Source organism: Tachysurus vachellii, chromosome 11, assembly GCF_030014155.1.
Source record: "Tachysurus vachellii isolate PV-2020 chromosome 11, HZAU_Pvac_v1, whole genome shotgun sequence".
Taxonomy (NCBI): Eukaryota; Metazoa; Chordata; class Actinopteri; order Siluriformes; family Bagridae; genus Tachysurus; species Tachysurus vachellii.
Window position 1 is genome coordinate 12,716,794 of NC_083470.1, and position 13,228 is coordinate 12,730,021.

Genomic DNA, 13,228 nt, shown 5'->3' on the forward strand with positions numbered 1-13,228 from the left:
AAAAGAAATCCACTCGGTTTTGGAGCTTGGCTTTAGGAATTTGTTCTTTTGGTCTCAGGTACATTAGTAAGATTGGGCAGTGATGGGTGAGGTCTCTTTGTGCACAGTCAGTCGGTATTCCAGTTCATCCCAAAGGTGTTCAGTGGGGTTGAAGTCAGGGCTCTGTGCAAGCCACTTGAGTTCTTCCACTTTAACCTTGAAAAGCCATGTCTTTATGGAGCTCACTTTTGTGTGCAAAGGCATTGTCATGATGGAACATGTTTGGGGCATTTAGTTTCAGTGAAGCAAACTATTTAATTCTGCAGCATACAAAGTCAGCTCAGAAGATTGTGTGCTTTAAACTTTGTGGCAAACCTTTACTTACATTTGGCCATTTATGACTCTTAATTTTTCATTTTCAGAGGGACATTACTTGAGGCCTGGATTATTCATATAAATGCCAGTGACCATGAAATAAGTATCCGAACATTATTTACATCATACCATACCATACACCGCGATGTTATCCTGAACAAAAAATTATACGTATGTTGAAAGATGGAGTCTAATCAGCAGGTTGATCTGGAGCCCAATAAGGACGACCTTCCTTTGAGAGCTAACACAAATCATATCCTGGTCAGACACTATGTGCTGGACCTCAGTGTTGACTTTCAGACAGAGGTCATTGGAGGAAGTATTGTCCTGTTCTTAGAGCCCTGTAAAGGACCCAGCAGGACAGTGGAGTTAGACATGGTATCTCAAGTCCAGAAAGGTGATCTAAATACTCCATATGTTTATGGTGAAAATGCCAGAGGCTTTAGAAGTGCTGCTACACCTGAACCTGAAATCCTATCACAAGGAAGCCAAAATGATGCCAGGAACACATCGTGGGATGATGTGAGTAAAGACTTCACCTTGATTTTAGACTGTTGTGACCTGTCTGTGTCCAAAGTGGAAGAAGTGGATGTGTGTACTGTTTCTGAACTCTGGAACCTTCTAGAAGTTGATAAGGTGGCTCTGGACTCTACTCAGGATTCCTCATTTGGTTTAGTGCAGAGACTCATGTCTATTCCTTCAGCCAGATGGAGACAGCAGCAGGATCTGTATCTCCAGTGTAGCTATGCCCAGGCTGTCAATCCAGCTGAGCCTTTGCTTTTTCACATTGACAAGTGGAGCCTTCAAATCAGGAAGAAGGGGGTTCAATCCCCTCATTCCTTCCCTCGTGCACTCAGGATCTGGTACAAGACAAAGCCTTCAGGGGGCTCTGTAAGGTGGACCAAGGACCAGGATGGCAGGTAAGAACAGACATTTTAATAATAATTGAATGTACAAAGAATTGAGTATACCTTATTGGTTTTATGTTATTAATACTTTGTTTGAATCATTGTTTGTTCTGATTACTAGGTGTTTTAATATTTTCACTGTTTACTCCACCATGTTTCTTCAGACCAGCACATCATATGGACCCCAAGCACACACTTTCAATTCAATTCAATTCAATTCAAGTTTATTTGTATAGCGCTTTTTACAATGGACATTGTCTCAAAGCAGCTTTACAGAACATAAACATAGAAAAGAAGATAAACATAAGGAGTAGTATAAAGAATTAGTATAATACAAATTCAAGATATATATAGTTCACAGTATGTATGTATGTATGTATGTATGTATGTATGTATGTATGTACGTATGTATATGTATTTATCCCCAATGAGCAAGTCTGAGGTGACTCAGGCAGCAGTGGCAAGGGAAAAACTCCCTTAAATTGGTAAGAAAGAAACCTTGAGAGGAACCAGACTCAAAGGGGAACCCATCCTCATATGGGTGACACTAGATGGTTTCAACACTCATTCTTTTATAGAGCCAATTAGCAAAAGCCACCAACTTCCATGTTTACGGGAGTTGGAAGGAAAACTGGAGACAGGGATATAATGCAAAACTCCATGGAGTAGCTTAGGATCGACTCAGCAATTTGATCTGTTTTTTCCTAATACTATTCACCTTTTATTAATATTCATCAAGCACAAGCACAGTGTTCATTAATATGCATTAGATAATTTATTACCTAATAGTCTTCTGTAACTGGTTCCAGTTTTAGGCCAGAGCTTAAATTTGTTGCATGATTAAAGGCTTGTGACTTGACTGGTGTGTGCAGTGTACAGGCTTGTACTGTATGTTAATAAAAAGAATTGCTTGCATAACAAAAAATTCTAAACTGTGTTTTAAATAGGGAGAGTTTTTGTCATTGAACTGCAGAACTACATTAGGTTTACATTTTCTCCATACGGTCTTAAAAAAAAAATATAGTCTGTGGTGATTAATGTTGTTCATGCTGTCTAGCTGCAATCAGAAAAATTTGGTGCTAATATGATGATTATTTTTTGCCTAATTACTATGGAAACCACTCGAATAGTGTGTAAGATCCGAATAAATGTTGTCTTCCTTTCTCAAATGTTTAGGTGTTGTGTTTACACCATGGGCTCACCAATCAATAACAGGGCTCTCTTCCCATGCCAAGAACCACCTGTTGCAATGTCAACGTGGCGAGCCCATGTAAAAGCCCCGTGTGAATATATGGTTCTGATGAGTGGTGAGAATCAGCCTGTTCCTGTACCTGACAAGACAGGTGAAATAAAAAGCTCTAATAAGTTCTGGTTTCAGCTTAAATGACTAACCCATCCCATGTCTTCTGGATAATAGTTTTCCTCTCTTTTTATCAGGTTTTTTCCAGTGGGATTATTACGTTACTATGCCAATGCCTGCCTCGACTTTTACTATAGCTGTTGGTAAGTGGCAGGAAGCCAAATCATTGCCTCACAACCATGAAGAGGTGAAAAGTGAGGAGCCTTGTACAAAATCAGACCGGTGAGTTATTCCTCTCTCTTTAGCATATGATGTGAATTTGTTTGTTGTACTGAAACCTTTGACACTTGTGTTTTACAGCAAAAACTTTGGTTCTCAGGCCAATTTAGTGGATAATCAAAGTAGTATAAACCAAAGCCCACATTACAAGGAGGAAGATGAGAAGGAGTTTTGCACCCATTTAGATTATCCATGTCGTTTCACGCACAGAGGTCCAATCACCCAGGTGGTCATACCCCACCGAGTTTTTGCACCATCCTGTCACCTAAAGAAGGCTGAATCCACACTACTGCCTCTTTTGCCTATCTGTTTGGCTGCTGCTCACTCTGTATTAGGCATCCACCCATTCTCACGCCTGGATGTGCTCATTGTTCCTCCAGGGTTCTCCAGTCTGGGCATGGCCAGGTAGGTCTATTTGGTGGCTTTATTATACATTCTACATCATGTGTAAAACAATGTAATTGCCAGGTCCATGTGTTTCCTGTGAAACCAAACAGCATTAAAAAGATAAGCATCACTAACATCAGTCCCAGTCAGCGGTAATCCTTGTTGTCTTTTGTACATACTTTCCATGTTTACTCTGCATTGTGTTTCTGGTATTTTCCACTGTAAAAGCTGGGATGTCGATCTGAAAGGAACATTAATGCGTCACAGTTCCTTTGGCAGTCAGTGAACTATGCAACTTGTCGTACCTGACACTATTTTAGGTGGTTCACAAACACACTTACACTTTGTTTAGTCTTTCTGGTGGAGTTTTTTTTTTTTGTTGAAAATCCAATCCTTTTCAGTATTCATCAAATCAAAAAACAAATATCTGTGCTGTGCATGTTAAACACTTTTGTACACCACTCACTGCATTTGAGGTGGTCTGAAAGTTTTAGTAGATTTTTTTTAAAGAGCTTTATTATAATAAGTGAAAAATGGTTAGTATAATTTTTGCTCTAAAGAGCAAATTGTGCAAAATGAGCAGTAATGTAACGTATTCCTCTTTATAATATATGAAACCATGCTTTCTCAAGCTTTGCATATTTTAATAAAGTAAACAAAATCTAAATATAGGGCTAAAAATGTAACTTATAATTTGGAATGACTCATATCCTGAAAAATAAGCAAAAATGTTAGAAGGGAGGTTGTTTAGCTGCACGTCGAATAAACATGCACTTGGGTGGCCGTAGGTGTGTTTTTGTGCTTCCCACCATCGCTCTGGCCAGGATTACATGTTCCACAGGAAATAAAGTCATTACACACTGCCTTCGGCAGGTTCCAGTCATTTACCAGGCAGAAAATGTCCCAATCTAATTAGTAGTAGGCATATAAGCTATGGGGTGGTCATTCTGCCACTGATTTTTCTTTTCCAAATTTTACTTGCCCTGTTTGCCATGACCCAAGATTAAACATGAAACTCCACAGTTCTTTGAGTTGACATCTGGAGGACATTTATCTTATATTAGTCACCTCACAGCTTATTATAACCTGGGTTTTACTAACAGACACTGGATAACAGCAGTAATGTTGTTAGTGAGAGAAACAGATTGTCAGTCCTTCCTTCCGTTTGCACTGTGTGAGACCCAGCAGTAGTTGGGTCACCTCCTCTGGGAATGGTACAGTCCTCCAGGTCTTATGTTGAAAAGCCAGGTTGAACCAAATCTGAGGAAGTCAAGTGGTCAACAAATTTGGCCTGGGGTGGGAGAGGGGTGCTTTGAGATGCCATTCCCCCAGGATGTGGGAGAGGATGTGTAGATTATTTCCAGCAACAAAAGCCATTAGCTCCTGGAACTACTTCAGAGAAAGGAGCTATTTAATCTAAAAACTGGGAAGTATGTGGGCTTGAGTCCTTGGGGCAAAGCCAGATGCTGTTTTTATATTATGCTAGTTCATTTATAGTCAGCATTTGGGACACAGTAAACAGGGGGGCATCGTCCTTAGTGAGATAAGAAAAAGGGGAGGGCAGGAAACTAAAGATTAAAAAGTATGTGTGTGTGTGTGTGTGTGTGTGTTTCATGCACTCTGTTTTTTCACGCTGTACCCACATAACCCCTGTGTTCTCTCAGCAACATGATGAAAAGGGCCCACAGAAAACTTATCACAAACCTCTTCCTGTTGCAGAATTATCCTTGTGTTGATTTAAGGATGTCATAGGAAATATGTCTGGGTTGCATGTGCCAATCGCTCTGGTGCGTATTGTTGAGAAGTCACGTAGAGCAGTTCTAGAAGACTGCGTGAGTGATGTAATAACACACTCAGAGGAATGTTTATCTCCTCATCTCCAGCATGTCATGACGCAGGCGTTGATTAAGACACACAGGAAGGGCCTGTCCTTTTTCCTGGTCTTTTGAATCTACTTAAATTGTGTCCCTTACAATATTTTTTTTTTATGCAGTAGCAGGACATAGTTGGAATATTTTTAGTTTAAGATGTGCAAATATGGGCAACGGTTGCTCTCGGATAGGGATTCCTCAATTCTGGACAAAGAAAAGGCCTGTTTTCACACACAGTGTCAAAGTAGTCTGGTGCTACAGAACTCTATACGTATTTTTAGAAAAAATGAAAAAGGAATTATCTTACATTATCATTATCGGTTAGTAATATTCTGTGGGAAAAGATCACTTAAAGGGACGATTTAGAACACATGATTAGTAAGATACTACTTTTAATCTGTCAAAACCTGCTAAAGTAAGAGTAACGTAAAAATAAATTGTGAAATTAAGAGTTGTAATAGAGTTTTTACACATACTCAAGTACATTTAAATAATTAAGACAAATGTATAGCATGCAATTTATTTTATTGCAGTTATCTAATCTACCAACTACGTTTATCTTGTTGTATTTTAAATTGTCAAGTTTATAGTGCTGTAGTTTCTCGTATACCATTACACCATATAGTGAGCATATGTAAGGATTAGGGAGTTGTTGTTTTTTTTTATAATAACACATTTACAATTTTGACCTATGTTCTAATATCATGCTTCCACTTTCACAGCCTTACCAAACACTTCTGTCAAACATTAGCCAACATAAATAGCATATCATGGGCAATTACCAAGCAATTACTTTGTTTCTGTTATAGTAGTTGACCTTATATAAGCTGGTAGTTCTTTCAGAACTTAAAAGTATTCAACATTGGTGTTTTCAGACCCTTTTAAGTCTTTTGTTTGATGGCAAAAGAGGTAAAGCATTCTGAGAATTAACAAGTCGTAAAACCATCCTTTAAGATCAGACTCTCATAAACCTGCCACCCACCAAGTGTTTTATGTTTCCCACCTGCTGAATGGCCTCATGAAAAATTACCAGAAGGTCTTTACTGTTTCACTTGTCTTCTGAAGCTAGAAAAAAATTGTTGTTTTCTATAGGCAGGGTGTGGTCATACCTGTCTATAGAAAGACTGAGAGGAAGAAGATGAACCCAGAGGCAGAATGTATGTGAAGGTCTTGGCTAGGTGAAATTGCCTGCTGTATTTCAGTCTCATCTGTTTCACTATATAAGCTGGACATCCCTGGGTTGTTACCTTAAATGTGAGTGAGTGTCTTTTAAAAGAGAATTTTAATTAGCAAGAAACTGCTTACAGGGAATGTACTCTTAGTGGGATGCTTACGTCCATTTGTGGTTAGGTAACAGGTAGACTACAAGATTTGCTAGGCTAAATTGTCCCTGGTTTTAAATTTGTGTGTATACAGTGCTCTGTGATAGACTGGAGTCCCATCCACTGCCAGTATAGGACAAGATCCGGATTTACAGTGAATGATTCATTCATTCATTCAATCAATCAGTCAGTCAATTAGAATGAAATGCTGAAATGTTATGTAGGCTTGTACTAGGGTTTTGCACCGGCACATCAGTGTTCTATTGATACATTTTATTATAGTGATAAATATTATCATCTAACTATTGACTACTTGTTGCCCTGTGTGATATAACTAGAAACATATTATCATTAAGACAAGGAAATACTTTAAATCCTTTTTGATGATATATTGGCACACTGATAATATATTGCACTTGTTCCCCTCACTCACTTTTCCTGGTTCAGGGTTGTAGTGGATCCAGAGTCTACCTTAGGAACACTGAGGCAGGATTACACCCTGGATGGGATTCCATTTCTTTGCCACTAGAATAGATTTTCATTCATGAACTTAGTTAAGTGCTACTTTATTGTTGCCATGTTTCGTGGATTGCTACTAGCATATTGAAGAAAGATGGATTATTTAAAATTATGGAGAAAAGTTATTTGTTGGTTCTGTTACAGTTTTGGGTACATAAATGACCTGTCTATTGTGCCACTTGATTAATAGATACCAATCATTTAGTTTAACAATGAAGTTTCTGTCAAGCACCATAGATCCCTACTGTCTGAATGGTCATGACACCCTAATTTGAAAAACAATGCACAACAATTTAAAACATAAAATACAGAGTACAAATGTAAATTATTTGCCCTTGTGTCTTTGTGTACACACATTGGAACGACTAATTTGAAGCTGTATAACTGCTTAAAACAGACACCTCTGTGTAGGCTTAATTATCATAAAGCTGCTAATGTTAGGCAAATTAGCACCGGACCCTGGTATACATTTTAAATGTTTATAAAATTCATGTTGTGTCTGATTGGATATGCTAATTTGATATTACTTATAATCTAGACAGTGATGTGCTCAGTCACTTTATTTTTTCCATAGCAAACATTTCTACCTCATAAAATATAAAAGGAATATATAATATATATGTAGACAGGTGACATAGTAAAGGAAAAATCATCATGCTTTGGTGCATTTGATTAAAACTTTTATTATCACATTTATGAAACAATTCTACTTTGATGGGCATGTTCCTTGTAGATGATCCTGGAACCATGTACAAGATACAAGGGCTCACTGAATGGTTTGTTGAGCATGAGAATGAGGTAAATATTATGTAATGGGCCTCAGGTTTGGCAAATATAAACCCAGATGAACAATTTTATGTGATTTTGAACCAATATGTTGGTGAGCACACTCAACCAATCATCAGGACACCCACTGAAGAAATATCTTTCGGAAGAATAGAGTTTATTCCTCCAGTTTAGTTCCAGCTACATGTAGAATCTGCTAAAGGCAAACTGAGGTTGGTTTGGCAAGTCATTGTAGCTCTTTAATAAGATTCCATATGTTGGCTTTACTTTTCATTTGTCACATCTCTAGTAAGTCCAGCCATGTTACTAGTGGCAGCTGGAATTAGATAACTTTGTGTCTGCTATCTTAGATTGTACCTTTGTAGGCCTTCTTTTTTCTGCTGATTATCCCCACAGAACGTTGGAAAACATGGAAGCTTATAATTCCATGTAATACCTTGTTCGTGACCTGTCTGCATCTCTTTGAAGAATCTTGGCATTATTTCTAGGATGTGTTCAGCCCTAGGCTTTGGACCCGTATGTTTGCTCACTTGAGCTGATCAAGCACTCTTAAAATGACCATATGGGGGAAGGAGAGTTGAGTCCCAGGGGTGCAGAGTATAACGTGGGCGATGGACGTGAAGCTTTTGGAATGTGCTGGACCAGCCAGGCCTAAAGGGAGGCTGAGATAACACCATTTAAATAGTGTTCTCATTCTTTCTTTCAATCTCTCTCTTTCTCTCCCTCTCTCTCTCACTCTCTCACACACACACACACACACACACACTTTCTCTGAGGCTCCTTTCTTTCTATTCTCCACTCCTCTATGATTGCTGAGTAACCTAAGAAGTGTGCGACAGAAACCGAGTCTTTTAGAGCAAAGGGACTTTGGCACGAAAGACAGCTGTTAATCAAATTGTCAGGGATGAGGCGTTTTTCTCTGAAAGTCTTTAGTGAGGGAATTTTTTGCTCCCCCTTTACATTCCAGCCACCATGTGTACTCACAAACCCAAGCAAATGAAAGAATGCTGAGCAGACCTGCACCTGGAATAAAGTTGGTTCGTTTCAAAGGACTGTTTAATAGGCATAGGCAAGGCAAAGGCAGGACATTCAGCTTCTTGTTTTTCTTTCCCTCTCTGTCGTGAGTTCTCTTTCCCACTCTTAATTTTCCAGGCTCATTTTTGGGCTTACTGTTATGTTCCGAAGCTTCCTTTTAATGAAGATAGCATGGTTTAATGTAGAATGCCCACTGTTATTAATAGGTACATTCTTGCCTTGTTATCGTCAACATTCGGGCACTGTGTCTCTTGTCTCCTGAAGAGTCTGGCCTGAACTGAGGCCATATATAGCCACTTATTTGCTGATAAGACTATCAAAGCTGAGAAACTATCTACAGACCTTTAACTCTGTCTTATAACTTTGAAATAAATCTGAGGTCTTCTTTTGATACTGTGAATGCAATAAAATTAAAAAAAGTCCAACTGAATGGTACTGAGGGTTTACTTTAGCTGAAATGAGGCAATGGAAATGCTAGCAAATTGCTCAAGCTCTTATTTCTCACATAGTGGGGCACAGGTAAGAAGCCACTGGATATTTCACTGTGAAAAACATGCAAAATGGATGAGGCCATTCTCATATATGCTCATATTCACTTTCTGTTTACACTCTTTCATTCCATGACACCCGGAGAAGGCCTGTCGTTCCACTTAATCTGATTTCACGAGGCCAAAAGAACTGCCCTTCCTCCTTAGACCTCCGCTGAGACACATAACTGAAGTTCAAGCTCAGAGATTCCTTAAATCCACACTGCAGACAGATAGCGGATATTATTGCTAGGGATTTTGACTGACCATTTTTTTCTTGTGGTTTCAGGATCAAAGCCTGAAAAAAATCGAGACGCACAATCTGTCACAAGGAAAAGTGTTCAGATTGTTTGCAAACAGAGAAATGACTGGGTAGCCAGACAGCTGCGAGGTTAATTGCATTGTAGACTTTGTATTGGCAGCATTTCACTAGCAGATCATTAGTCTTTCACTGGAATCCTGGCTTTGCAGTCCTCAAACTGTGTGCTGTTTAAGATGATGACCATCAATATTTCAGGCTGGATCTCTGTCTGGAGCAGCAAATTGGACTATAAGTTCTTCTTCATGTACTACTAGGGTCTGAATCAAGCTGAGTTTATTTTGGCTGAGGGGCTGATTTAAGGTAGTGTGAATGTTAGCAGATTACTTAAGCCATAGACTTCACAGTACCAGGTGTGAGTATAAAGCCATTGCATAGCCTCTGCAAATGATCTACCACCCAACTGCATGACTTGGTTCCAATTATAATTACTGATATCAAATTAAATGTGATGTATGGATTAACAAAACTGTCTAACTTGATTTTTGTTAAGTGGGGCTGTGGAGGACTAACTCCTTTACTAAACATTCTTTATGAATGCTGACGGAGGAAGGCATTTCCACTTTTTATTGGATTTTTACTTTAAGTGTTCAGTGAGATGACTATATTTGATAAAGCCACGAATACAGTCCTTTGGCATTCCTGAGTGATGGTCTCACTCTTATGCTATAGGTAACCTTGAAATATACGACAGCTCATGAAAAGTGCAAAGGGAAGGTGTGAGAGAGGTCTCACAATTAAATATTGCCAAAAGAAAAGGGGTGGGCCTTAAGGGGATTACTTCAGACGTCTCCTCAGACTTGTTACAAATGTAAGGGGCAAATAGATTTGTGAAGTCATGACTATAGTCACATATATGTTCTGTTAGGTCAGTTACTTTGTGTGTGCGTGTAAAGATAGTTGTACAGTAGAGAATTAAATAATGTTGTATGTGTTTATGGAACAGAACAAGTTATAGCCCTAGGACAGTCCTAGGGTAGTGTCACATACCAAGCTTAAACATGTGTCTTATGTGATTGGATCACAATTGGTATGATAAGTTCTTTTTTTAAAGCAAATACTTTTTGACCGATGGAATCTTTATCACTATAGATTTTTTACTACAAAAACAGGAACTGCAACAAATAGAGGTCCATTGGTGAAGTTATCACGCTGCCCCATGCTAGCTGTATGATAATTTTCCTCAGAGAATGAGCAAAAACAGGTTGCCCATCCGTCATGACTTTGTTTTCAAGGAAAAAAAATGAATTTAAATCTAATACATTTCCACAGATAACGGTGTAATTTAGACTTGGATGTACAAAATATTTTATTATAAGATATATTGCAAAGATTGGGGAAGAGCAAGGGAGTTTTTGCCCCAGAAATATATGTGCTTCATAGAAACACATAAAGGCAAAGAAAAAGAAGTAAAATGTGTCTCTCTCTTCTAATGCCTGAATTTTTTTGTGCTAGTTTCAGGTCTTTTGTGTGGTTTTTGGATGTAGTTGGACTGAAACCTGGCAAACACACCTGCTGTATTGAACACAGTTGAGCAAATGTACATTTAACACCACTCCAAACAAGCTGCTTGACAACATTATGGATGAATACGTTATCGGCCCTCAAGTGCTACTTGCAAGGTTGTTGAAAAGAATTATATAGTAGCATATAAGCATAAATCAAGAATAGTAGCCTCTTAACAAAATTTTGTTTGAGGCAACGTTCTCCTTCTCCCAAAGTCTATAGTCATGAGCTAATGCTGATAGCTGCAACACAGGCACACTTATTATATATTTGGAACATTTAAAAAAAAAAAAAAAAGGATTTAGTTCCAAACTAAACCAAAGGTTATCTCAATACTCTGAAATGCTTACTTTTAAGTAGGTGTTTAAATGACAACCAAGTGTTTACTTGCCACTCTTTCAAATCACTTCTCTAATAGCTTATAACTGCGATGCTATTAACTTTTTTTGGTGTTTTTTTTTTGTGTGTGTTCAAAAATTTGTTTTGCAGAGTACTGATTAAAATGCAGCCTTGAAACTGCAGCCTAAAGTGTGTGGCCAGCTAAATGTGCAAAAAGGCCAAGAACGCTTTGTTGTAAACAGAACATCCTGTAGATCAGAGTTCTTTGGAGAGCAGACACACACAGACACAAATTCCAGGACCTTTTCTATAGAAATGAATCAGCTACAACATTAAAACTCCTGCCAGGTGAAGTGAATAACATTAGAGTCTCATTACAGTTGCCAAGGGATGGGATATATTAGGCATCAAGTGAACAGTCAATTTTCCAAGTTGATGCCTTGGAAACAAGTAAAATGGCCAAACCTAAGGAACTGACTTTGATAAAGGAAAACCTGTGATGTTAGACAACTGGGACAGAGCATCTCAGAACATTGTGAGGTGTTCCTGGTATGCAGTGGATTGTATTCACTATGTTCTGTTGGGAACATTTGGCTTCTGGGATTTATGTGGATGTTATTTGAATTGTTTTACCTACCTCAATATACATGTGCATCTCAATAAATTAGAATTTTGTGGAAAAGTTCATTTATTTCAGTAATAGTGAAACTCGTGTATTATATAAATTCAGTACACACAGACGGAAGCTGTTTAAGTCGTTGGTTCTTTTAATTGTGATGATTTTGGCTCTCGTTTAACAAAAACCCACCAATTCAAATCTCAAAAAATGTGAATATGGTGACATACCAATCGGCTAATCAACCTAAAACACCTGCGAAGGTTTCCTGAGCCATCAAAATGGTCTCTCAATTTGGTTCACTAGGCTACACAATCATGGCGAAGTCTGCTGATCTGACAGTTGTCCAGAAGACAATCATTGACACCCTTCACAAGGAGGGTAAGCCACAAACATTCATTGCCAAAGATGCTGGCTGTTCACACAGTGCTGTATCCAAGCATGTTAACTGAAAGTTGAGTGGAAGGAAGTAAAAGATGCACAACCAACTGAGAGAACTGCAGCCTTGAGAGGCTTGTCAAGCTAAATCAATTCAAGAATTTGGGAGAACATCTTTACAAGGAATGGACTGAGGCTCAAGGCATCAAGAGCTACCACACACAGACGTGTCAAGGAGTTTGGCTTCAGTTGTTGTATTTCTCTTATTAAGCCACTCCTGAGCCACCGACAACATCAGAGGTGTCTTAGCTGGGCTAAGGAGAAGAAGAACTGGACTGTTTCTCAGTGGACCAAAGTCCTATTTTCAGATGAGAGCAAGTTTTGTATTTCATTTGGGAAAAAAAAGCAAAAGGATCCAACACCAAGTATTGAGTACATATACAGTAAATGAACATATTTTCCAGAAGGCCAGCAATTCACTAAAAATGTTTTTTTATTGGTCTTATGAAGTATTCAAATTTTTTGAGTTTGAATTGGTGGGTTTTTGTTAAATGTAATTGAATTAAAAGAACCAAAGACTTAATCTACTCCAGTCTGTGTGTAGTGAGTTTATTTAATAGACAAGTTTCACTAATCGAGTCGAATTACTGAAATAAATGAACTTTTCCATCACATTCTAATTTATTGAGATGCACCTGTATTTGCACATCAAGTTGACCCTTTTATGGCAGCAGCCTAATGGCAGTGGCCTCTTTTAGCAGGATAATGCTCCTTGCCACACT

General features: G+C 38.4%; 1 protein-coding gene across 1 annotated transcript in view; it reads left to right on the top strand.

Moving 5' to 3' along the window:
- Positions 1–13,228, top strand: part of aopep (aminopeptidase O (putative)) — a 75,904-nt gene that overhangs the window by 991 nt on the left and 61,685 nt on the right. The window contains exons 2-5 of the mRNA XM_060882165.1: positions 402–1,274; positions 2,439–2,605; positions 2,700–2,844; positions 2,923–3,246. Coding sequence (XP_060738148.1) covers positions 538–1,274; positions 2,439–2,605; positions 2,700–2,844; positions 2,923–3,246 — 1,373 coding nt within the window. The 5' untranslated portion in view covers positions 402–537. The remainder of the gene's footprint in view (positions 1–401; positions 1,275–2,438; positions 2,606–2,699; positions 2,845–2,922; positions 3,247–13,228) is intronic.